We start from the raw sequence: 26,523 nt of genomic DNA on the forward strand, positions 1-26,523 counted from the left end.
TAGTCTGGTGGTAGTGGTAGTCTGGTGGTGGTAGTCTGGTGGTGGTGGTAGTCTGGTGGTGGTGGTGGTGGTAGTCTGGTGGTGGTGGTAGTCTGGTGGTAGTGGTAGTCTGGTGGTGGTCTATTGTCTTAGTCTGGCAGAATATGTATGGGTCCTCCACTCATGAGACAATGCTGGTAATGCTCCTAAAATATATATTATATCTATCTCTATATCTATTGTATCTATCTCTTTATCTATTGTATCTATCTCTATATCTATGGGTGCAGTGGTGTGGTGGTGAGATGGCCTGAAGGTGTTATGGGGGTGCCACGGTGGTCTAATGTCTCAGTCTGGCAGGATGCGTATGGGTCCTCCACTCAGCACATGATGCTGGTCCCAGTCCCTGTCCTCCTGTTCTTCCTCAGTCCTCCACAGTTCCCGACGCAGACGCCCTCTACAGCCCTGAGAACAGCGGGAGTCTCCTGCCCCACACACCAACACACGGCAGTGCAGGAACACCTCCTGTTGATACACACGTAGATACACATGTAGATATGCACACAGATCAGACACACACATACTGAACTGGCCAGCTGGCTCCCAGTCTGTTCTTACTGACCTGGTTGTCCTTGCCGACGAACTTGAAGACAGGAACCTGGTAGTGTTTGGATAGTTGGTCTTTAGCAGAGTACTGACGCACCATTTCATCTGAGATACACCTAAACACACACACACATTATAGGGTTAGAGAGGCAGATAGAAGAAGAATCAGGGGAGGAGGGAGAGGGGAGGAGGGATGGGGGGGGCAGAGAAGAGGAGAAGGGGAGGAGGGAGATAGGGGAGGAGGGAGATAGGGAGATAGGGGAGGAGGGCAGATAAGAGGAGAAGGGGAGGAGGGAGAGAGGGGAGGAGGGAGAGAACAGGAGGAGGGGAGGAGAGAGAGAGGAGGGGAGGTGAGGAGAGAACAGGAGAAGAGGAGAAGGAGGGGAGGTGAGGAGAGAACAGGAGGAGGGAAAGGAGGGGAGGCGAGGAGAGAACAGGAGAAGAGGAGAAGGAGGGGAGGTGAGGAGAGAACAGGAGAAGAGGAGGAGGGGGGCACAAGGAGGGCATAGGAGGAGATGATAGTTATGCTGACAATCCATACTGTTTTAACAAGCTACTCCATCTTAACACAATACCCACTGATCCATACTGTTTTAACAAGCTACTCCATCTTAACACAATACCCACTGATCGACACACTGTTTTAACAAGCTACTCCATCTTAACACAATACCTACTGATCCATACACTGTTTTAACAAGCTACTCCATCTTAACACAATACCCACTGATCCATACACTGTTTTAACAAGCTATTCCATCTTAACACAATACCTACTGATCCATACACTGTTTTAACAAGCTACTCCATCTTAACACAATACCCACTGATCCATACACTGTTTTAACAAGCTACTCCATCTTAACACAATACCCACTGATCGACACACTGTTTTAACAAGCTACTCCATCTTAACACAATACCTACTGATCCATACACTGTTTTAACAAGCTACTCCATCTTAACACAATACCCACTGATCCATACACTGTTTTAACAAGCTATTCCATCTTAACACAATACCTACTGATCCATACACTGTTTTAACAAGCTACTCCATCTTAACACAATACCCACTGATCCATACACTGTTTTAACAAGCTACTCCATCTTAACACAATACCTACTGATCCATACACTGTTTTAACAAGCTATTCCATCTTAACACAATACCTACTGATCCATACACTGTTTTAACAAGCTATTCCATCTTAACACAATACCTACTGATCCATACACTGTTTTAACAAGCTACTCCATCTTAACACAATACCCACTGATCCATACACTGTTTTAACAAGCTACTCCATCTTAACACAATACCTACTGATCCATACACTGTTTTAACAAGCTACTCTATCTTAACACAATACCCACTGATCCATACACTGTTTTAACAAGCTACTCCATCTTAATACAATACCTACTGATCCATTGTAACGATCCCGGCAGTCTGAGTCGGGTCCTGTCTGTGGACTAGTTTTTCTGCTCGTGATCTCCAGTTTCCCGAGGGTTCTGGAACGCTCCGGGGAGCTCTCTTGATTTCCGCACCTGCATCCCATCAGCAATCTGCACACCTGGTCCTGATCATCACCCTTCTTAGGCTCTGGCCTAACATCCATTCCCTGCCGGATCGTTAGCCATGAACATCACTCGTCCGGAACCTTCATCCAACCTCTGCCTGGTGGTCGGCGGCTGCCGAGCCATGATTGGATCAACCACTGCACCCCCAACAACTAATCAACGCCGCCCGCTCTGTTCCCTGGATTATTCAGCATCACTCTTGAATTTGTAAATAAACACTCACCTTCGTTTCAACTTACCTTGTCCTGGTCTGCTTCTGGGCTCTGGCTTTGTAACTCGTGACAGAACGATCCGGCCAGTAATGAACCCAGCGGACCTGGACTCTGTTCGCCATGCCATTACCCATCAGGAGAAGATGTTGGGCCATCATAGCACGGAGCTACAGGAGATCGCGTTGGCAGTTCGGAACCTTTCTACCGGTCTGACGGAGGTCCAGAACCAGCGCAAGTTTCCGGTGGAGGATCCACTACCGGTTTCACCCATCTCGCCTGCCGCGTCTGGAGCGGTGTCCTTCCGTGAGCCCAAGGTTCCGACGCCGGATAAATATGAGGGGAGCTGGGAAGATGCCGTTCTTTCCTTATGCAGTGTGGGTTAGTGTTCGATCTACAGCCCTACTCTTATGCCACAGACAAGGCTAGGATAGCCTTTGTGATTGAGTTGCTGCGTGGTCGAGCGCTGAGTGGGCTTCAGCCGTTTGGGAACGACAAGACCCCTGCATGGCTTCATACCAGGGGTTCACGGCCGAGATGAGGAAGCTTTTCGACCATTCCGTCCGAGGGAGGGACGCAGCTAGGCGCCTGTTTTCGCTTCACCAAGGAACTGCATGGCGTGGCCGACTTCGTGATCGAGTTCAAGACGTTGGCTGTGGAGAGTGGGTGGAATGAGGAGTCTTTGCAAGCGGCCTTTTACCAGGGTCTGTCGGAGCAGCTCAAGGATGAGTTGATCTCCTATCCGGAGCCTAGTGACCTGGACAGCTTGGTAGCCTTGTCTATTCGGGTGGATAATCGAGTCCGAGAGCGAAGGAGGGAGACGCAATGGGGTCCGTCCAATCGATCAGCTTCTCAGGTTCCAGTCGGGTCGGGATTGGACCAGAATACGTCGATCATCGTCCACCACACAGGATTAGTGGAGAGGTCCTGTCTCCCGATTCGGAACCAATGCAAGTAGGGGCGGCACGGGTTAACCAAGGAGGAACGCCAACTCAGACGTAGGACTAACTGTTGCCTCTACTGTGGTGGTTCGGGACATTACCTCGCCACCTGTTCCCGGCGGTGCGTCAAACTGCGCGGCTCGCTAAAGTTGGGAGGACTTTTAGCGAGCCAGTTTCGACCTCTCAATACCTCTGTCAGACCCCGTTTCCGGCTACCCTTGTGAACAGGAATCAGAGCTTAGCGATTAACGCTTTTATCGATTCAGGTGCCGATGGAAGCTTTCTTGATGCCGAGTTGGTGGAACAGCTGGGGCTTTCCAAGGAGCAATTGCCGGAAGCCATTGAAGCGACCACTCTGAACGGCAGTAGTCTGGCACGTATCACGATGAGGACTGAACCGGTTAAGATGCTGTTGTCGGGGAATCATTCGGAGATGATTTCATTCTTCATTCTGCCGTCTTCCCATGTTCCTCTGGTCCTTGGATACCCCTGGCTGAAGGAACACAATCCCACGTTCGATTGGGTGACGGGCAAGGTAACGAGTTGGAGCCTTGATTGTCATGCTAACTGTCTCAAGACTGCCTGTCCCCATTCGGTTCCCAGTCAGGTGATTGAGGCTAAACCCCCAGATTTGTCCCTGGTTCCCCGAGACATATCACGATTTGGGGAAGTGTTCAGTAAGCAGAAGGCTCTGTCACTCCCTCCCCACCGACCATATGATTGTGCCATCAACCTGTTCCCTGGAGCTGTCTACCCCAAGGGAAGGTTATACAGTATCTCCCGCCCTGAACGTGAGGCTTTGGAGACCTACATCAAGGAGTCCCTAGCTGCTGGTCTCGTTCGTCCCTCGTCATCACCCCTGGGGGCAGGATTCTTCTTTGTGGGTAAGAAGGATGGCTCTCTTCGACCGTGTATTGATTATCGGGGGTTGAATGACATCACGGTCAAGAACAAGTATCCCCTGCCCTTGATGAGTTCTGCCTTCGACTCCTTACAGGGTGCTACGGTGTTCACCAAGCTAGACCTACGCAATGCGTATCACATGGTCCCGGATCAGAGAGGGAGACGAGTGGTTGACGGGTTTCAATACACCCGATGGGTCACTTCGAGTATCAGGTGATGCCGTTTGGATTGACCAATGCTCCAGCGGTATTCCAGAGTATGGTGAACGACGTCCTGAGAGATATGATCGGTCTCTTTGTGTTTGTTTATCTGGATGACATTCTGATCTTCTCGAAGGAACCTTCCGACCACGTCCAGCATGTCCGGCAGGTTCTGCAGCGATTGTTGGAGAATCGCCTGTTCGTGAAGGCCGAGAAGTGCGAGTTTCACGCCCACACGACATCCTTTCTCGGGTACATCATCTCCAGGGGAGAGATTAGGATGGACCAGGAGAAGGTTAGAGCGGTTCTGGAATGGGCCCAGCCCGGTACGAGATTGCAGCTCCAGAGATTTTTGGGGTTTGCGAATTTCTACCGCAGATTCATCCGGGATTACAGCCGTGTGGCCGCTCCGTTAACTGCCTTGACTTCCAGTATCAGGAGCTTCAAGTGGAATCCGGAGGCGGATCGAGCGTTTCTGGATTTGAAGAGGCGATTCACCAACGCACCGATTCTCTCTCAACCGGACACGGCCCGTCAGTTCGTCGTTGAAGTGGACGCGTCTGATGTGGGAGTTGGCGCCATCCTGTCGCAGCGATGCTCCACGGACAGTAAACTCCATCCCTGCGCCTACTACTCTCGTCGCCTTTCGCCTGCGGAGAGGAATTACGATGTGGGTAACCGGGAGCTTCTCGCGGTGAAACTTGCCTTGGAGGAGTGGCGCCACTGGTTGGAGGGGCGGAGCAACCGTTTATTGTCTGGACTGACCACAAGAATCTTGCTTACGTGCAATCGGCTAGACGTCTCAACTCCCGTCCAGGCCAGGTGGTCGTTGTTTTTCGGACGATTCAATTTTTCCCTGACGTTCCGACCTGGATCTAAGAACGGCAAGGCGGACGCCTTGTCTCGGATGTTCTCCAAGACGGAGGAGAGTGGGTCCAAGACCGAGACAATTCTTCCCCGGAACTGCGTCGTAGGAGCTGTTAGGTGGAAGATTGAGGAGGAGGTGATGGCGGCCCTTCGGACGCAGCCCGGTCCCGTAACGGTCCACCCGGTCGGTTGTTTGTGCCTGAGTCGGTTCGTCCTGCGGTCCTCAAATGGTCCCACGCCAGCAAGATGGCTTGTCACCCTGGCGTGGCTCGGACGATGGCGTTTCTTCGCAGACGTTTTTGGTGGCCTGCCATGGCCGAGGATACTCGGGGTTATGTTGCTGCCTGTCCAGTGTGTGCGCAGAATAAGAGTACCAATCGGCCCAGCTCTGGACTACTTCACCCCCTTCCTATTCCCCGGCGACCATGGTCGCATCTGGCCCTGGACTTTGTCACTGGGTTGCCCGCTTCTGAGGGGAACACGGTCGTTCTGACTATCGTGGACAGATTCAGCAAGTTCGCCCACTTTGTGCCAATTGCCAAGCTTCCCTCTGCCTCGAGACGTCCGAGATCCTGGTTAGGGAGGTTTTCAGGGTCCACGGTTTGCCCAGTGATATCGTTTCCGACCGTGGCCCTCAGTTTACCTCTGCTGTCTGGAAGTCCTTCTGTTTGGCCATTGGAGCTACAGTCAGTCTCACATCTGGTTTTCACCCCCAATCTAATGGTCAGGCGGAGAGAGCCAACCAGAAGATGGAATCCACGCTACGCTGCCTGGCCTCTTCCAACCCCACCTCCTGGGTCTCTCAGTTGCCTTGGGTTGAGTATGCCCACAATACTCTCCCCTACATCTGCCACTGGGATGTCTCCCTTCCAGTGCCTGTATGGCTACCAACCTCCCCTTGTTCCCTTCTCAGGAGAAGGAGCTCTCAGTGCCTTCTGTTCAGGCCCATATTCGTCGTTGCCACCGGACCTGGCATCGGGCCAGAAAGGCACTCCTTAGAGTTTCGGACCGGTATCAGCTCCAGGCGAATCGTCGCCGGATCCCCGCTCCCACCTATACCATCGGAGATAGGGTCTGGTTGGCCACACGGGATCTTCCTTACGGACTGAGTCTAGGAAGTTGTTACCGAAGTTCATTGGTCCGTTTGTGGTGGAGAAGGTGATCAATCCGGTGGCAGTTCGACTCAAACTCCCGAGGACGCTCAGAGTCCATCCCACCTTTCATGTCTCCTGCCTCAAGCCTGTTTTCCTCAGTCCTCTGTTGCCTCCTCCACCTCCTCCTCCTCCTCCTCGGATGATCGGAGGTGGTCCTGCCTACACGGTGCGACGCATCATGGATTCCAGACGGCGGGGCCGGGGTTTCCAGTATCTCGTGGACTGGGAGGGGTATGGTCCTGAAGAGAGGAGTTGGATTCCGCGGCGACAGATCCTAGATGCTGACCTCATCCGTGACTTCTACCGCCTCCATCCTGGCGCTCCGGGGAGTCCGCCCGGTGGCGTTCGTCGGAGGGGGGTACTGTAACGATCCCGGCAGTCTGAGTCGGGTCCTGTCTGTGGACTAGTTTTTCTGCTCGTGATCTCCAGTTTCCCGAGGGTTCTGGAGCGCTCGGGGAGCTCTCTTGATTTCCGCACCTGCATCCCATCAGCAATCTGCACACCTGGTCCTGATCATCACCCTTCTTAGGCTCTGGCCTAACATCCATTCCCTGCCGGATCGTTAGCCATGAACATCACTCGTCCGGAACCTTCATCCAACCTCTGCCTGGTGGTCGGCGGCTGCCGAGCCATGATTGGATCAACCACTGCACCCCCAACAACTAATCAACGCCGCCCGCTCTGTTCCCTGGATTATTCAGCATCACTCTTGAATTTGTAAATAAACACTCACCTTCGTTTCAACTTACCTTGTCCTGGTCTGCTTCTGGGCTCTGGCTTTGTAACTCGTGACATCCATACATTGTTTTAACAAGCTACTCCATCTTAACACAATACCCACTGATCCATACACTGTTTTAACAAGCTACTCCATCTTAACACAATACCCACTGATCCATACACTGTTTTAACAAGCTACTCCATCTTAACACAATACCCACTGATCCATACACTGTTTTAACAAGCTACTCCATCTTAACACAATACCCACTGATCCATACACTGTTTTAACAAGCTACTCCATCTTAACACAATACCCACTGATCCATACACTGTTTTCACAAGCTACTCCATCTTAACACAATACCCACTGATCGCCACACTGTTTTAACAAGCTACTCCATCTTAACACAATACCCACTGATCCATACACTGTTTTAACAAGCTACTCCATCTTAACACAATACCCACTGATCCATACACTGTTTTAACAAGCTGCTTCATCACTGTTAGCTATAGCTGCCTTTAGGCTTCAGGCTGCCAAATGACACCCCATAGGGCCCTGGTCAAAAGTAATGCTATTCATTGACTACAGCTCAGCATTCAACACCATAGTGCCCTCTAAGCTCATCACTAAGCTAAGGATCCTGGGACTAAACACCTCCCTCTGCAACTGGATCCTGGACTTCCTGACGGGCCGCCCCCAGGTGGTAAGGGTAGGTAACAACACATCTGCCACACTGATCCTCAACACGGGGGCCCCTCAGGGGTGCGTGCTCAGTCCCTTCCTGTACTCTCTGTTTACCCATGACTGCATGGCCAGGCACGACTCCAACACCATCATTAAGTTTGCCGACGACACAACAGTGGTAGGCCTGATCACCGACAACGATGAGACAGCCTCTAGGGAGGAGGTCAGAGACCTGGCCGTGTGGTGCCAGGACAACAACCTCTCCCTCAACGTGACCAAGACAAAGGAGATGATTGTGGACTACAGGAAAAAAAAAGAGGACTGAGCACGCCCCCATTCTCATCGATGGGGCTGTAGTGGAACAGGTTGAGAGCTTCAAGTTCCTTGGTGTCCACATCACCAACGAACGATCATGGTCCAAACACACCAAGACAGTCGTGAAGAGGGCACGACAAAGCCTATTCCCCCTCAGGAGACTGAAAAGATTTGGCATGGGTCCTCAGATCCTCAAAAAATTCTACAGCTGCACCATCGAGAGCATCCTGACTGGTTGCATCACCGCCTGGTATGGCAACTGCTTGGCCTCCGACCGCAAGGCACTACAGAGGGTAGTGCGTTCGGCCCAGTACATCACTGGGGCCAAGCTTCCTGCCATCCAGGACCTCTATACCAGGCGGTGTCAGAGGAAGGCCCTCAAAATTGTCAAAGACTCCAGCCACCCTAGTCATAGACTGTTCTCTCTGCTACCGCACGGCAAGCGGTACCGGAGTGCCAAGTCTAGGTCCAAAAGACTTCTCAACAGCTTCTACCCCCAAGCCATAAGACTCCTGAACAGCTAATCATGGCTACCCGGACTATTTGCACTGCCCCCCCACCCCATCCTTTTACGCTGCTGCTACTCTGTTAATTATTTATGCATAGTCACTTTAACTCTACCCACATGTACATATTACCTCAACTACCTCAACTAGCCGGTGCCCCCGAACATTGACTCTGCAACGGTACCCCCCTGTATATATAGCCTCCCTACTGTCACTTTATTTTACTTCTGCTCTTTTTTCTCTCAACACTTTTTTTGTTGTTGTTTTATTTTTACTTTTTTGTAAAAAATAAATGCACTGTTGGTTAAGGGCTGTAAGTAAGCATTTCACTGTAATGTCTGCACCTGTTGTATTCGGCGCATGTGACCAATAAAATTTGATTTGATTTGATTTGATAAGAGGTATAGGGCACCATTTGGGGACTCTTTGTATTGTATCCTTATTGGGAAATCATGGAAATGGAAATAGCTAGTGAGTGTGACCTCATTTTGTTAGTCGACCATGATCTTCTCTTAACAGCTTCTGTCTAGGGTGCCATTTGAGGCATATATATAGTATATATATATATATAGTCCTGATAGAGCAGGGGCTGTGTATCTGTCTCTGTCTGTCTATGGCCCTCTGTTGTAACCCAATGATGTTTTGTTTAATTTCTGTTGGCATAGTCGGCAGGATTGATCCATTGATTTCGGAATAAACACCACTTTCCCCACTCTCGTCCTCCCATCATACTGATAGAGTATACGATGTAAATGGTGGCATAGTACCCACCCATCTTTGATGAGGTAGTATTTGAGAGCCTGATCTGCCTTGGCGCTGGGGGTAGCAAAGCAGCTCTCCACCAGAGCTGCCAAACCCTCCACCTATAGTAAGTCGGGTACAAGTACAAGTAAAATTAGTACAATTAGTAAAGTGAGTCAAATTAGTAAAGTTAGTAAAAAAGTACAAGTAAAGTACAACATAACAAATTTGCCACATAAAAGTTGCTTATCGGAAAGCTTATCAAAAGCCTCACCCAAATCGAAATCTTAAATAGTCAAATAAACGCATTAGTCAACAAAGTAATGATCCACAAGTTAACTAGACTAACAAAAAACAGAAGATATTTATTGATCCTTGATGTGGAGAAAACAGAGATGTGGTTATTTGGGCTGTCACACTGGATGCATCACAAATGGCACCCTATTCCCTATATAGCGCACTATATAGAATCTTAGAAAAAAAAGGGGTTCTAAAGGGTTCTACCTGGAACCAAAAAAGGTTCCGGAAAGGGTTTTCCTATGGGGACAGCCGGTGAACCCTTTTAGGTTCTAGATAGAACCTATTTTTCTTAGAGTGTAGGGCACGGTAGTGCACTATATAGGGAATAGGGTGCCATTCTCTGGTCACCGACACCTCGTGGTCTTCTGTAGCTCAGCTGGTAGAGCACGGCGCTTGTAACGCCAAGGTAGTGGGTTCGATCCCCGGGACCACCCATACACACACAAAAAAAAAATGTATGCACGCATGACTATAAGTCGCTTTGGATAAAAGCGTCTGCTAAATGGCATATTATATTATTATTATTATTATAAAAGTAGTGCACTATATAGGGAATAGGGTGCCATTCTCTGGTCTAAAGTAGTGCACTATATAGGGAATAGGGTGCCATTCTCTGGTCTAAAGTAGTGCACTATATAGGGAATAGGGTGCCATTCTCTGGTCTAAAGTAGTGCACTATATAGGGAATAGGGTGCCATTCTCTGGTCTAAAGTAGTGCACTATATAGGGAACAGGGTGCCATTCTCTGGTCTAAAGTAGTGCACTATATAGGGAATAGGGTGCCATTCTCTGGTCTAAAGCAGTGCACTATATAGGGAATAGGGTGCCATTCTCTGGTCTAAAGTAGTGCACTATATAGGGAATAGGGTGCCATTCTCTGGTCTAAAGTAGTGCACTATATAGGGAATAGGGTGCCATTCTCTGGTCTAAAGTAGTGCACTATATGGAATAGGGTGCCATTCTCTGGTCTAAAGTAGTGCACTATATAGGGAATAGGGTGCCATTCTCTGGTCTAAAGTAGTGCACTATATAGGGAATAGGGTGCCATTCTCTGGTCTAAAGTAGTGCACTATATAGGGAATAGGGTGCCATTTGGGATTCAGCACCTTCTCCCTGGGTTCCACCCCGAAGAACAGTGAATCGTGTAGGCGTAGTTGGGGTGGAGTTCGGTAGGGCTCAGAGAATTCAGCACTCTTAAACAGCTCCAGAGAGAAGGGGAACAGGCCCTGGGAGTGACCTGCTAGCTCTAGGGCGGAGCTACGGAGACTGGCCTGGGATGGGAGAGAGAGAGAAATTAAATGACACCAACTTAATTTTAAAAATGCAATTTAAAGTCGCTCAAGCAACCTTTATAAATTACATTAGAACAAAATAGATAAAAACAAACAAATAAAAAGCAATAAAAGCAATAAAACATATAAACAAAAAGGACGTCTGATCTTGATTAACAATAAAATCGCTGATTAAAATACCAAGCTAAAAGGTGGTTTCCAAACATGATTTAAATGTTTGGCTGAAGGAAAACCAATTGTTTTATTCCATGGCATTTTGTACGTTGGACTTTTATTTTGCATGTTGGACTTTTATTTTGAAATAAACGAGTATAAGAGGAAGAACTAAAAGGAAGCATTCAATCACCCTCTTACCTGGTAACCATCGGAGACCTCGTAGTGTCGTGGAAACTCACAGGTGACAGGTAACAGCAGTTTGGAGGTCCTGACAATCATATCCCGGTTACTACCTGACCACGGTCCTGGGCTGGACTTAGGAAGACCTGTCACCAGGTTGGTACCCACTATCTTGTCATCTGTCACCTGGGATGGGAATCAATCAATCATGTACTCCTGAGGTGGTGATCTGTTGCACCCTATACATGTATAACCACTATGATTACTATTTTGACCCTGCTATTAATCTATGAACGTTTGACAGTCTTGAAGAACGATCTGGCCTTAAATGGCCATGTGCTGGTCATCTATGAACGTTTGAACATTTTGAAGAACGATCTGGCCTAAATGGCTGTACTCTTCATTTCCACCGGCACAGCCAGAAGAGGACTGGCCACCCCTCGGATCCTGGCTCCTCTCTAGGTTTCTTCCTAGGTTCCTGCCTTTCTAGGGAGTTTTTCCTAGCCACTGTGCTTCTACATCTGCATTGCTTGCTCTCTGGGGTTTAATGCTGGGTTTCTGTAAAGCACTTTGTGACAACTGCTGATGTAAAAAGGGCTTTATAAAATACATGTGATGGAATCAATGGGATGGAATCAACACCCGAATGTTTAAGGCCATAAATCCATTCCGGGTTTACCTTAAGCCCCTCTTACTGCTAGTATTTCACTTCAGTAGTACTACACTACATGATGTCATGAAAACAATAAAAGTAACTCTGTCTGTGGCCTCCGGGTATCGGTCAAAACTGATTCATCCAGAGTCGAAGGTGCCACAAAGAAGGTATTACCTCCACTATGGTGCCGCAGGTTTTGAGGCTGAAGCTGAACCTGTGTAAGGGCTAGGGTCTAGGCTAGGGTCTAGGGTGTAAGGGCTAGGGTGTAGGGTGTAGGGGCTAGGGTGTAGGGGCTAGGGTGTAGGGGATAGGGTGTAGGGTGTAGGGGATAGGGTGTAAGGGCTAGGGTGTAGGGGCTAGGGTCAAGGCTAGGGTTTAAGGGCTAGGGTGTAAGGGCTAGGGTGTAGGTGCTAGGGTGTAGGTGCTAGGGTACAGGCTAGGGGCTAGGGTGTAGGGGCTAGGGTCAAGGCTAGGGTGTAAGGGCTAGGGTGTAGGGGCTAGGGTATAGGCTAGGGGCTAGGGTGTAGGGGCTAGGGTGTAGGGGCTAGGGTGTAGGCGCTAGGGTGTAGGGGCTAGGGTATAGGCTAGGGGCTAGGGTGTAGGGGCTAGGGTGTAGGGGCTAGGGTGTAGGGGCTAGGGTGTAAGGGCTAGGGTGTAGGGGCTAGGGTGTAGGCTAGGGTTTAGGGGCTAGGGTGTAGGGGCTAGGGTGTAGGGGCTAGGGTGTAGGGGCTAGGGTGTAAGGGCTAGGGTGTAGGGGCTAGGGTGTAGGGGCTAGGGTGTAAGGGCTAGGGTGTAGGGGCTAGGGTGTAGGGGTTAGGGTGTAGGGGCTAGGGTCAAGGCTAGGGTCTAGGGTGTAGGGGCTAGGGTGTAAGGGCTAGGGTGTAGGGGCTAGGGTGTAAGAGCTAGGGTGTAGGGGCTAGGGTGTAAGGGCTAGGGTGTAGGGGTTAGGGTGTAGGCTAGGGTCAAGGCTAGGGTTTAGGGGCTAGGGTGTAGGGGCTAGGGTGTAGGGGCTAGGGTGTAGGGGCTAGGGTGTAGGGGCTAGGGTTTAGGGGCTAGGGTGTAAGGGCTAGGGTGTAAGGGCTAGGGTGTAAGGGCTAGGGTGTAGGGGTTAGGGTGTAGGGGTTAGGGTGTAGGGGCTAGGGTGTAGGGGATAGGGTGTAGGGGACAGGGTGTAGGGGATAGGGTGTAGGGGCTAGGGTGTAGGGGATAGGGTGTAGGGGTTAGGGTGTAGGGGCTAGGGTGTAGGGAATAGGGTGTAGGGCTAGGGTGTAAGGGCTAGGGTGTAGGGGTTAGGGTGTAGGGGCTAGGGTGTAGGGAATAGGGTGTAGGGCTAGGGTGTAAGGGCTAGGGTGTAGGGAATAGGGTGTAGGGGCTATGGTTTAGGGGCTATGGTGTAGGGGATAGGGTGTAGGGGATAGGGTGTAGGGGCTAGGGTGTAGGGGCTAGGGTGTAGGGGCTAGGGTGTAGGGGATAGGGTGTAGGGGCTAGGGTGTAGGGGCTAGGGTGTAGGGGCTAGGGTGTAGGGGCTAGGGTGTAGGGGCTAGTCCTACCTCCACTACTGTTCCACAGGTCTTGAGGCTGAAGCTGAGATTGATGTGTGTTCCGTTGGAGACGCCGCGGCACGAGGAGTTGGACAGGAAGAGTTCCAGACCCCCCACCAGGTCCCTGGGAACCGACACCTCAATGGAGCTGCTGCTACACTGCACCGGGACTGGACACATAAACATGAGTTGGACAGGAAGAGTTCCAGGCCCCTTACTAGGTCCTGTCTGGACCTGCTGCCACACTCCAGATGACCATGAAGGTGAAGACTTTCACAATACAGTTACTAACTAACACTGCACAGGGACTGGAGGATACGACCAACCAAACACACTCTCTCGTCTCACCCTGGCATGTGCGTTTGTCGTCGCCCAGCTCCAGTCCTCGGGGACAGTGACAGTGATAAGACTCCTGTAGGACAGAGCAACCATGGCTACAGCCTCCATTGTTGTTGAAACACCCTGCTATCTCTACAGGGAGAGGGAGGAAGAGGAGGAGGAGGAGGAGGAGGACGAAGGAGAGGAGGAGGGGAGAAGGAGGTATAAAGGACAGGAAGGGGGAGGCGGGGGGGGAATAACACTTTGGATGGAGTTTGCACTTTTGGAACTATTCCATTGGTTCCTTTTTGTCAGGCAATCTCAATATAATGAAAGATAACAAATGCTATTTGAACCCAGGTTTGACACCCAGCTACTGGCCTTACTGTGTACCAGATATTACACACCGAGCATTATGGGTACTGTAGTACATTGTGCTACTGTACTTTTACACGCTCCCTCCCTCCCTTCGCTCACTCACTCAGACACTCTCTCCCACCCACCCACCCACAACACACCCACCCACCCACCCACGGTGGTCTGACTCTACCTTTGCAGTTGCGTCCGTCCTCCTCCAGTACCCTGCCTGGTCCACACCCACACTGTCTGGACCCTTTCGTGTTCACACACACCTCCTTACAACCCCCGTTCCCCTTCTCGCACTCATTCACATCTGGAGAGGATTAAGTGAGCACACACACACACACACACACACAGACAGACATATACACACACACACACACCAGTGAGGAGTGGACACAGAGAAAGAGGAGGGAGTGTTGAAAAGGGAGGAGGAGAGGAGGGGAGAGAGTGTGTGTGGGTGAGAGAGAGAGAGAGAGAGAGAGAGAGAGAGAGAGAGAGAGAGAGAGAGAGAGAGAGAGAGAGAGAGAGAGAGAGAGAGAGAGAGAGAGAGAGAGAGAGAGAGAGAGAGAGAGAGGGGGGGGGGTAATTTATCAGAGCAGTAGGGAGAGTGATTTGGTTGATAGGGGGATAATATGATAATGACAGTTATCAAGCTTTCAGGGTTTTCATTGCACGCTTGTTACCCACCATTAGACAAGGATGTAGTGAAGTCTCCCTCCCTCCCTCCCGCCACCCACACACCCATCTCTGGTTGGCTGGCACACGTCTCCTCTCCTTCTCCCCTCCTCTCCATGTGAGTTAATGACTCAGCACATTCAGTCAACGGACCATCTCTCCATCTCTCTCTCTCTCCCTCCCTCCCTCTCTCTCTCCCCTCCCCCCTTTCTCTCTCCTCTCTTCCCTCCCTCCCTCCCGCTCTCTCACCGAGGCATGTCTGTCTATCCGGTCCCAGGGTCGTTCCAGCAGCACAGCGACAGTCCGACTCTGGACACTGAGGTCCCCTGCACTCCACCTCATCACATATGTCATAGAAATCTACAGGACAGACAGAACATATACAGGTAAAGGTATATAGGTATATATATATATATATATCCCACATCTACACAGAGATAAGAAAAGAGAAACAAATAAACATTTGGCTACTTCCATTCCCTTCATGAGAGCTTCATACCACATTCATAGTTAATCACCCTGCTAAACAGAGACTGATAGGCAGACAGAAACACAGACTTACGTCCGCAGTAGACATGGAAGCAGACAGAAGGTCTGGGTAGACGGTAGACGTAGTATCCTCCTGTACAGGCCTTCACATCAACACTGGCATTCCACTGGCAACAGTTATTATTGAAGCTGGCACACACTGGCAGGGTGATGATACCATCCTGGGGCTAGGGGTGAGGGGAGAGGAGGATAGAGAGGGGAGGAGAGAGGGGAGGAGAGGGAGGAGAGAGGGAGGAGAGAGGAGGGAGGGGGAGGAGAGAGGGAGGGGAGGAGAGAGGAGAGAGGGGGAGGAGGGAGAGAGGAGAGGAGATGGGGAGGGGAGGAGAGAGGGAAGAGGAGAGGAGAGAGGGGAGGAGAGAGGGGAGAGGAGAGGAGAGAGGGGAGAGGAGAGAGGAGAGGGGAGGAGAGAGGGAGAGGAGAGGAGATGGGGAGGGGAGGAGAGAGGGGGAGGGGAGAGGGGGAGGGAGGGGGAGGAGAGAGGGGAGAGGAGAGGGGGGAGGGAGAGAGGGGAGAGGAGAGGGGGAGGGGAGGAGAGTGGAGAAGAGAGGGGGAGGGAGGAGAGTGGAGAAGAGAGGGAGAGGAGAGGAGATGGGGAGGGGTGGAGAGAGGGAGGATGGGGAGGGGGTGGAGAGAGGGGAGAGGGGGGAGGGGTGGAGAGAGGGGAGAGAGGGAGAGGGGAGGGGTGGAGAGAGGGGAGAGGGGGAGGGTGGAGAGAGTGGAGAGGGAGGAGAGGAGAGAGGAGGGGAGGAGAGGAGAGGGAGGAGAGGAGAGGAGAGGAGAGGAGAGGAGAGGAGAGGAGAGGAGAGGAGAGGAGAGGAGAGGAGAGGAGAGGAGAGGAGAGAGGGAGGGGAGAGGAGAGGAGAGGAGATGAGAGGAGAGGGGGAGGGGAGGGGAGGGAGGGAAGGGGAGGAGAGGGGAGAGGGGAGGAGAGGAGAGGGGGGAGGAGGAGGGGAGAGGGGGAGGGAGAGGAGGGGAGAAGAGAGAGGGGAGGGGGGAATACTTTACTGTTCATTTGGTTGGAGGTTCATTGCACATGGTGCCACTAGATGAAGATAACATTTGGAGGTAAGTGCCACAACGGCAAGTAGACTGGCAGTTTAGTTTCCCATTTTTTTGCATCGTCTGGCCCAGGGCTTGAACCAGCAACCTTCTGGCCCGCCTCTCTACCCTCTAGTCTACTAACCTGTGGGTGGCTCCCATTGAGCCAGATGGGGGCGTGGGTTCCACAGTGGTTCTCTGCGATGCAGAAGGTAGGCATGGCGTCTCCAGCCATCCCCGTGAAGCGGTACCATTCCCCTGACACGTGGCTGTCACACAGGGGCACACTGCCAGATGAGTGGTTCACATGGTACTCTGTATTACGCCAAGGCTCATTCAGAGAGATGTAGGCAGAACACGGGTCCAGAGCTGGGGAGGAGAAAGGGGGGAGAGAGGAGGAGGAGAGGCAGGAGAGAGGAGAGAAGAGGAGAAGGGGGAGAGAGGAGAGAAGAGAGAAGAGGAGAAGGGGGAGAGATGAGAGAAGAGGAGAGAAGAGGAGAAGGGGGAGATAGGAGAGAAGAGGAGAAGGAGGAGAGAAGAGGAGGGGGGAGAGAAGATAAGTGGAGATGGGGGAGAGAGAGGAGAGAAGAGGGGGGAAAGAGGAGAGAAGAGGAGAGGGGGAGAGAAGAGGGGGGAGAGAGGAGAGAAGAGGGGGAAAGAGGAGAGGGGGAGAGAGGAGAGGGGGAGAGAGGAGAGAAGAGGAGAGGAGAGGGGGGAAAGAGAAGAGGAGAGGGGGAGAGAGGAGAGAAGAGGAGAGGGGGAGAGAAGAGGAGAGGGGGGAGAGAAGAGGAGAGGGGGGAGAGAAGAGGAGAGAGGAGAGAAGAGGAGAGGGGGAGAGAAGAGGAGAGAGGGGGGAGAGAGGAGAGAAGAGGAGGGAGAGGAGAGAAGAGGAGAGAGGGGGGGAGAGAGGAGAGAAGAGGAGTGAGAGGAGAGAAGAGGAGAGGAGAGGGGGGAGAGAGGAGATAAGAGGAGATAGGAGAGGGGAGAGGAGAGAAGAGGAGGGGGGGGAGAGGAGAGAAGAGGAGACGTGGAGAGAGGTTTAGAGAGAGGAGTGGTTCAGATGGTACTCTGTTTTACACCAGGGTTAATTCAGAGAGATGTAGTTTGAGCATGGGTCCTGAGCTGGGGAGGGGAAGGGTCTGTCTGTTAATAACACGTTCTGTCAGTGTTGGACCCTTTCACTTCGGCATGTTGTGCAGAATCAGGAGAAACAATGTGAGTCCCAAATGGCACCTTCTCCGCTATGAGGATAGGCCAAAGGGCTCTGGTCAAAAGTAGTGCGCTATATAGGGAATAGGGGTCAGTTTGGGATGCAGACAAGACTCAATGAAGGGCAGTAAAGAAACTGCACCAAACAACGATCGATAGCTCTCTGTCTCTGTCTCTGTCTCTGTCTCTGTCTCTGTCTCTGTCTCTGTCTCTGTCTCTCTCTCTCTCTCTCTCTCTCTCTCTCTCTCTCTCTCTCTCTCTCTCTCTCTCTCTCTCTCTCTCTCTCTCTCTCTCTCTCTCTCTCTCTCTCTCTCTCTCTCTCTCTCTCTCTCTCTCTCTCTCTCTCTCTCTCTCTCTCTCTCTCTCTCATTAAAAGGAAGAGTTGAGTGGTAGCGGACAGTGGTGTTTGCTCAGTGGACAGGAGGAGTGATGGGGAGGAGGAGAGAAGGAAAAGGGGGAAGAGAAAGAGAGAGAACAAGTTAATCAATGGTTGTCCACAGGGGAACAAACGACTGTAGAGTAATTCCCTTCGGCTGTAAACCATCTCTACTCACAGCATAGAGACAGAGAGAGAAAGAGAGAAACAACACGACCAGGAGCCAGCTAGGATGTATAGGAGATAGGATGTATAGGAGTTAGGGGATAGGAGCTAGGGAATAGGAGCTAAGGGGTAGGAGCTAGGAGCTACGAGATAGAATGCATGGGAGCTAGCTGGACCTAGAAGCCAGTTCCACTGTTTTCCCCCATAGTTCCCCTCTAATCAGGGACTGATTTAGACCTGGGACACCAGGTGGGTGAAATGAATGATCATCAGTGATATGATGTTTTTTATGGTGTAATGATGTCATGTCATAGTATCGTGGGGAACAGGAAAGAGTTACTAGATAAGTGGTTAGGAGACAGGAAGTCTACATTCCATTATGTCAAAGGAGATTAGTGATGTTTAGGATAGCATGATTGATGGACAGGATACTGACTTGGGGTAAAGAGTGATGAACATCAAAGACAGGGAGTGTCCATGGAGACTTACCAGATGTTCGTGGAGAAGATTGTATGTATAAGAGAGAGTGAATCTTTGTTCGGGGAGAGAGAAAGATGAGAGAGGCTGGGCCATGTCCCAATGTCTGTTATAACTAACCATGGTAACGACTAATAAAACATTTACATGAACTCCTCATCAAAAGTGACTAAGTACATCCTTACATTCGTAATCACTTGATACCTAGAAACTCATCATAACAATCAGGTAGAACAGAAAACCAGCAGACTCCGGACCTCGGAGGGTAAGGGTTAATTACCCCTGGTCTAGTGTGACTCCGGACCTCGGAGGGTAAGGGTTAATTACCCCTGGTCTAGTGTGACTCCGGACCTCGGAGGGTAAGGGTTAAATACCCCTGGTCTAGTGTGACTCCGGACCTCGGAGGGTAAGGGTTAATTACCCCTGGTCTAGTGTGACTCTGGACCTCGGAGGGTAAGGGTTAATTACCCCTGGTCTAGTGTGACTCCGGACCTCGGAGGGTAAGGGTTAATTACCCCTGGTCTAGGGTCTAGTGTGACTCTGGACCTCGGAGGGTAAGGGTTAAATACCCCTGGTCTAGGGTCTAATGTGACTCCGGACCTCGGAGGGTAAGGGTTAAATACCCCTGGTCTAGTGTGACTCCCGGACCTCGGAGGGTAAGGGTTAAATACCCCTGGTCTAGTGTGACTCTGGACCTCGGAGGGTAAGGGTTAATTACCCCTGGTCTAGTGTGACTCTGGACCTCGGAGGGTAAGGGTTAATTACCCCTGGTCTAGGGTCTAGTGTGACTCCGGACCTCGGAGGGTAAGGGTTAATTACCCCTGGTCTAGTGTGACTCCGGACCTCAGAGGGTAAGGGTTAAATACCCCTGGTCTAGTGTGACTCCGGACCTCGGAGGGTAAGGGTTAAATACCCCTGGTCTAGGGTCTAGTGTGACTCCGGACCTCGGAGGGTAAGGGTTAAATACCCCTGGTCTAGGGTCTAGTGTGACTCCGGACCTCGGAGGGTAAGGGTTAAATACCCCTGGTCTAGGGTCTAGTGTGACTCCGGACCTCGGAGGGTAAGGGTTAAATACCCCTGGTCTAGTGTGACTCTGGACCTCGGAGGGTAAGGGTTAAATACCCCTGGTCTAGTGTGACTCCGGACCTCGGAGGGTAAGGGTTAAATACCCCTGGTCTAGGGTCTAGTGTGACTCCGGACCTCGGAGGGTAAGGGTTAAATACCCCTGGTCTAGGGTCTAGTGTGACTCCGGACCTCGGAGGGTAAGGGTTAAATACCCCTGGTCTAGGGTCTAGTGTGACTCCGGACCTCGGAGGGTAAGGGTTAAATACCCCTGGTCTAGGGTCTAGTGTGACTCCGGACCTCGGAGGGTAAGGGTTAATTACCCCTGGTCTAGGGTCTAGTGTGACTCCGGACCTCGGAGGGTAAGGGTTAATTACCCCTGGTCTAGTGTGACTCCGGACCTCGGAGGGTAAGGGTTAAATACCCCTGGTCTAGTGTGACTCTGGACCTCGGAGGGTAAGGGTTAAATACCCCTGGTCTAGTGTGACTCTGGACCTCGGAGGGTAAGGGTTAAATACCCCTGGTCTAGGGTCTAGTGTGACTCTGGACCTCGGAGGGTAAGGGTTAAATACCCCTGGTCTAGGGTCTAGTGTGACTCCGGACCTCGGAGGGTAAGGGTTAATTACCCCTGGTCTAGGGTCTAGTGTGACTCTGGACCTCGGAGGGTAAGGGTTAATTACCCCTGGTCTAGGGTCTAGTGTGACTCCGGACCTCGGAGGGTAAGGGTTAATTACCCCTGGTCTAGTGTGACTCCGGACCTCGGAGGGTAAGGGTTAAATACCCCTGGTCTAGTGTGACTCTGGACCTCGGAGGGTAAGGGTTAAATACCCCTGGTCTAGGGTCTAGTGTGACTCCGGACCTCGGAGGGTAAGGGTTAAATACCCCTGGTCTAGGGTCTAGTGTGACTCTGGACCTCGGAGGGTAAGGGTTAATTACCCCTGGTCTAGTGTGACTCCGGACCTCAGAGGGTAAGGGTTAATTACCCCTTGTCTAGGGTCTAGTGTGACTCTGGACCTCGGAGGGTAAGGGTTAAATACCCCTGGTCTAGGGTCTAGTGTGACTCCGGACCTCGGAGGGTAAGGGTTAATTACCCCTGGTCTAGTGTGACTCCGGACCTCGGAGGGTAAGGGTTAAATACCCCTTGTCTAGTGTGACTCTGGACCTCGGAGGGTAAGGGTTAATTACCCCTGGTCTAGTGTGACTCTGGACCTCGGAGGGTAAGGGTTAAATACCCCTGGTCTAGTGTGACTCTGGACCTCGGAGGGTAAGGGTTAAATACCCCTGGTCTAGGGTCTAGTGTGACTCCGGACCTCGGAGGGTAAGGGTTAATTACCCCTGGTCTAGGGTCTAGTGTGACTCTGGACCTCGGAGGGTAAGGGTTAATTACCCCTGGTCTAGTGTGACTCTGGACCTCGGAGGGTAAGGGTTAATTACCCCTGGTCTAGTGTGACTCCGGACCTCGGAGGGTAAGCGTTAGGACCTCGGAGGGTAAGGGTTAATTACCCCTGGTCTAGGGTCTAGTGTGACTGCTGATGCTGCTTGAAGGTGACACGTGACGTGTTCAGAAGGCCCCAGGTTCGAACCCAGTGAGGGACAGGGATGGATGCAATGCTGTTACACTCAGAGCAAGGAGGAGATAGGATCCAGGAGATTTGGGAGAGCAGTCAACTCCTTCACACAGCAATGATTGATGTCAAAACAGACAAACAGGAAGAACTGGAGGCCACGGCTGGCTGGAAGTAGAGTCAAGTAGAGTCAAGGATACCAACATGAAAACACACACACACAGACACACCCTTCCCACTCCACCATACCCACCACCCACTCACACAGCCCCCTCACTCACACAGCCCCCTCACTCACACAGCCCCCTCACTCACACAGCCCCCTCACTCACACAGCCCCCTCACTCACACAGCCCCCTCACTCACACAGCCCCCTCACTCACACAGCCCCTCACTCACACAGCCCCCTCACTCACACAGCCCCCTCACTCACACAGCCCCCTCACTCACACAGCCCCCTCACTCACACAGCCCTCTCACTCACACAGCCCTCTCACTCACACAGCCCCCTCACTCACTCATGTTCACAGCAACTGCACAACACAGCACCTAGTTGCTACTAAATCCCCTGCAACGAAGAACGGGTGGAGCATTGTGCTAGTTTTAAAGGCTCTGGACTGATGTCGCACCACAACACACACACACAGAACACACACACACACACACACACACACAGCGGGAACGGACAGAGCATAGTGCCATAGTGCTATTTTTTGGACTGATGTCACCACAGACACCCTTCTCTCTAATAGCACTCCACTCCACTCTCAGTCCATCTAGCCACTAATAGCACATCCATTTTCATTATTTAATGTTACTAGTCCTGCATGTTGGAGCCTAAGATTTTCACTGTACCCTGCAATCACACCTGCAACCCTGTACATGTGACTATTAAATCACTGTACCCTGCAATCACACCTGCAACCCTGTACATGTGACTATTAAAACACTGTAACCTGCAATCACACCTGCAACCCTGTACATGTGACTATTAAATCACTGTACCCTGCAATCACACCTGCAACCCTGTACATGTGACTATTAAAACACTGTACCCTGCAATCACACCTGCAACCCTGTACATGTGACTATTAAATCACTGTACCCTGCAATCACACCTGCAACCCTGTACATGTGACTATTAAATCACTGTACCCTGCAATCACACCTGCAACCCTGTACATGTGACTATTAAAAACTGAATTTGAATCAGTCTCTGGTCCATATAGCCTGGCACTAGCTCTGCATACAGCAGGGCTGGGGTCAATTCAAATTGAAGGCTGTCAATTGTATTTTTTTTCTTTAAATTCTGAGTTGTTATTTACGTTTACTTTCTGAATTGACCCTTAATTCGAATTGACCCCCAGCCCTGCTGTATGCAGAGTACACACACACACACACACACACACACACACACACACACACACACACAGGTGTGATGGGTTATAGGAGGAGGTGTGATGGGTTATAGGAGGAGGTGTGATGGGTTATAGGAGGAGGTGTGATGGGTTATAGGAGGAGGTGTGATGGGTTATTGGAGGAGGTGTGATGGGTTATTGGAGGAGGTGTGATGGGTTATTGGAGGAGGTGTGATGGGTTATTGGAGGAGGTGTGATGGGTTATTGGAGGAGGTGTGATGGGTTATTGGAGGAGGTGTGATGGGTTATAGGAGGAGGTGTGATGGGTTATTGGAGGAGGTGTGATGGGTTATAGGAGGAGGTGTGATGGGTTATTGGAGGAGGTGTGATGGGTTATAGGAGGAGGTGTGATGGGTTATAGGAGGAGGTGTGATGGGTTATAGGAGGTGTGATGGGTTATTGGAGGAGGTGTGATGGGTTATTGGAGGAGGTGTGATGGGTTATAGGAGGAGGTGTGATGGGTTATAGGAGGAGGTGTGATGGGTTATTGGAGGAGGTGTGATGGGTTATAGGAGGAGGTGTGATGGGTTATAGGAGGAGGTGTGATGGGTTATAGGAGGAGGTGTGATGGGTTATAGGAGGAGGTGTGATGGGTTATAGGAGGAGGTGTGATGGGTTATAGGAGGTGTGATGGGTTATTGGAGGAGGTGTGATGGGTTATTGGAGGAGGTGTGATGGGTTATAGGAGGAGGTGTGATGGGTTATTGGAGGAGGTGTGATGGGTTATTGGAGGAGGTGTGATGGGTTATTGGAGGAGGTGTGATGGGTTATAGGAGGAGGTGTGATGGGTTATAGGAGGTATGAATGGCTAGGACCCTTCTTGCTTTCCAAATAATTACCAAAGAACCCTTTCTTCCAAAAACAGTTTGTAGGATGTTAAGTGTTCTAGGTAGAACACTTTGCCTTCCAAAGAACCCTTGTTTTTTTCCCCCAAAAAGATGATCTTCATCAAAACAGTTCTTGGTAGAATCCTATCCCTCTCCGCAACGGAACCCTTATGGAACCCTCTTTTTCAATGAGTGTAGTAGTATGCTAATAGAAGATTTCCATCCTGAAGGAGGACAGAGCAGACTGAACGACTACGGCCATTAAAGGACCGTGGCTCCTGGATGCACAACTGAAGACTACTAGAGCTGAGCAGGACCAATCTCCCACAGCCGAATGGTCTGTGGACTAGGGGCTCTGGTAAAAAGTAGTGCACTATATAGGGAATAGGGTGCCATTCTCTGGTCTAAAGTAGTGCACTATATAGGGAATAGGGTGCCATTTCGGACGTAACCTCGATTGCCCCGTTTATGCACACTCATCCGAACATGCTCACAGAGAGGGAGAGGGAGAAAGTGTTTTAGACTTAAGATCCATCGTCAGCAGAAAAATAAGATGACTGTCAAGAAAAATGAGTGTTATGTTTAACAGCAGGTCTTTGATATGCAAAAAAAGTTTTCTAGTGTGAGTCGTGCACACATTTCTAAAGCAAAACACACACAGTCTACCTTTTATCAGTCTTACTGTTCAGTACACACAACATATATGTTACAGAGGAAGACCATATAGAACTATATGTCCAATGTTATCCTGCCATTACTCTGCTGAAAAGATTGGGGAATGTAAATAAGGTATTTGTTTATTGTGATGCAAACCAGTATTCTACAATGTCACCCATAGTATGCTGTAACCATGACACATTGATTCACCACTATTTACATATGGATGTGTTGAGGAAACATAGAGATAGTACATGTGGTGGTACTCACCGATGGCTGCTGCAGTGGGTGTGTCCTGTAGTAGGACGGTCAACAGTAGCACAATCATTACGGCGAACACTTCAACTTTCCCCAGTTACCAACTCCTCAGATAATCTCAGCACCTAGAATCAGTCTGTTAAAAGAGACTATGCCTCAGCCAATAGGAGTCCAAGCTCAGAGTGTGTCAGTGTGTGTGTGTCTGTCTGTCTGTGTGTTTGTTAAGTGTCTTGGAAAAACAAACCAGGCCTTTAATAGACAGTTTATCTGTGGATCTACGCACATAGATGAGGGCTTGGCCAGGGGGTAGGAGTTTGGTGTGTGTGTCAGCGTACATTTGTCTCACCTTGACCTGATGGGTTCATTGACAGCACCATCCTCCCATTGTTCCACAGGCTCATCTTATCCACAGAACCAGGCCGCCCTAGATTACACACAGCCCCTCTCCTCCGTCACTCATCCTCCCCCCTCCCCAACCCTTATTCACCCTCCCCCCTCCCCAACCCTTCTTCACCCTCCCACCTCCCCCCAACCAACCTTTCTTCACCCTCCCTCCCCCAACCAACCTTTCTTCACCCTCCCTCCCAACCAACCTTTCTTCACCCTCCCTCACTCCCTCCCACCCTCCCTCCCTCCCTCCCTCCCCCACCCTTCTTCACCCTCCCTCCCCCCACCCTTCTTCACCCTCCCTCCCTCCCTCCCCCCACCCTTCTTCTCCCTCCCTCCCTCCCTCCCCCCCACCCTTCTTCACCCTCCCTCCCTCCTTCCCCCCACCCTTCTTCACCCCTCCCCCTCCCTCCCTCTCCCCCAACCCTTCTTCCTCCATCCTCAGGACTTCTTCTTCTCTCTCTCCCTCTCCCTCCCTCCCTCCCTCCCTCCCTCAGGACCTACAGTACATGTGTTGTTGAAATACAACCAGAATACTTTATCTCCAGTGACAGAGAACATTAGCTGATTAGGTTCTGGCTGCCCAGCTTACTGTCTATCTGCCCTCATAACGTGTAATTCTCTCCCTCATTTATTTTCATTGAAGTTCGCCGCCGTTCTGTCTCTCAATCATTTGCCGTTCATGCTCATCCTTCCATCCTTCTCATTCCATTTTTAGAAAAGTCCGGAAAGACCGAACAATAATGTAATCAGTAACAGCATTATTGGAGACAGTGTGATGTATCGGTCACTGAACCATGTTTTTTCTCTTCCCATGGGGTAAACAGACAGACCAGGGCAGGGTTATCCTGGACATTATAGTAGGCCTTTTAAAGGGTCCCAATCCTCTATCCTACTACCCTAGAAGTGTGCACTTGACTCCCTCCCATGGAATGGACGGGTGTAAGAAACATGGGGAGTGAGAAAGGTAGGGAGTACCTCTCCTCCTCTGCTGAATACATCCATCTTTGTGCTGTGTCACTGGCACACAAGTAGTTCTAGAAGCCTAACGTTACAGTATGTCTTTCATTAAGGACACTTCCTTCATTAAGGACACTTCCTTCATTTAGGACACTTGTTTCATTAAGGACACTTCCTTCATTTAGGACACTTGTTTCATTAAGGACACTTCCTTCATTTAGGACACTTGTTTCATTAAGGACACTTCCTTCATTAAGGACACTTCCTTCATTAAGGACACTTCCTTCATTAAGGACACTTGTTTCATTAAGGACACTTGTTTCATTAAGGACACTTCCTTCATTAAGGACACTTCCTTCATTTAGGACACTTCCTTCATTTAGGACACTTGTTTCATTAAGGACACTTGTTTCATTAAGGACACTTCCTTCATTTAGGACACTTGTTTCATTAAGGATACTTCCTTCATTTAGGACACTTGTTTCATTAAGGATACTTCCTTCATTTAGGACACTTGTTTCTGTGTCCTTACATTCTCTACCACTCTCTGTCCCATGCACACTTGTTCACTCCCCCTCATGCATTTCAAAGCATTGGATTGGTGCAAGTAAGGTTAGAGTTTCCACACTGTCCTTACCCCAGTCCATTGTCCTTACCCCCAGACCGCTGTCCTTACCCC

General features: G+C 50.6%; 1 protein-coding gene across 1 annotated transcript; it reads right to left on the reverse strand.

Moving 5' to 3' along the window:
• Positions 1 to 42: 42 nt before the first annotated feature.
• Positions 43 to 24,729, reverse strand: oit3 (oncoprotein induced transcript 3). Its single transcript, XM_041891476.1, has 12 exons — positions 24,510 to 24,729; positions 16,629 to 16,852; positions 15,459 to 15,612; positions 15,146 to 15,256; positions 14,409 to 14,531; positions 13,889 to 14,011; positions 13,550 to 13,710; positions 11,363 to 11,530; positions 10,823 to 10,987; positions 9,447 to 9,538; positions 602 to 701; positions 43 to 504 (listed from the first exon to the last, which is right to left on the reverse strand). Exons 1-12 carry the CDS (start codon positions 24,565 to 24,567, stop codon positions 328 to 330), a joined length of 1,656 nt encoding a protein of 551 aa, XP_041747410.1. The 5' UTR covers positions 24,568 to 24,729; the 3' UTR covers positions 43 to 327.
• Positions 24,730 to 26,523: the final 1,794 nt, after the last annotated feature.

This window comes from Coregonus clupeaformis, chromosome 1, assembly GCF_020615455.1.
Source record: "Coregonus clupeaformis isolate EN_2021a chromosome 1, ASM2061545v1, whole genome shotgun sequence".
Classification (NCBI taxonomy): Eukaryota; Metazoa; Chordata; class Actinopteri; order Salmoniformes; family Salmonidae; genus Coregonus; species Coregonus clupeaformis.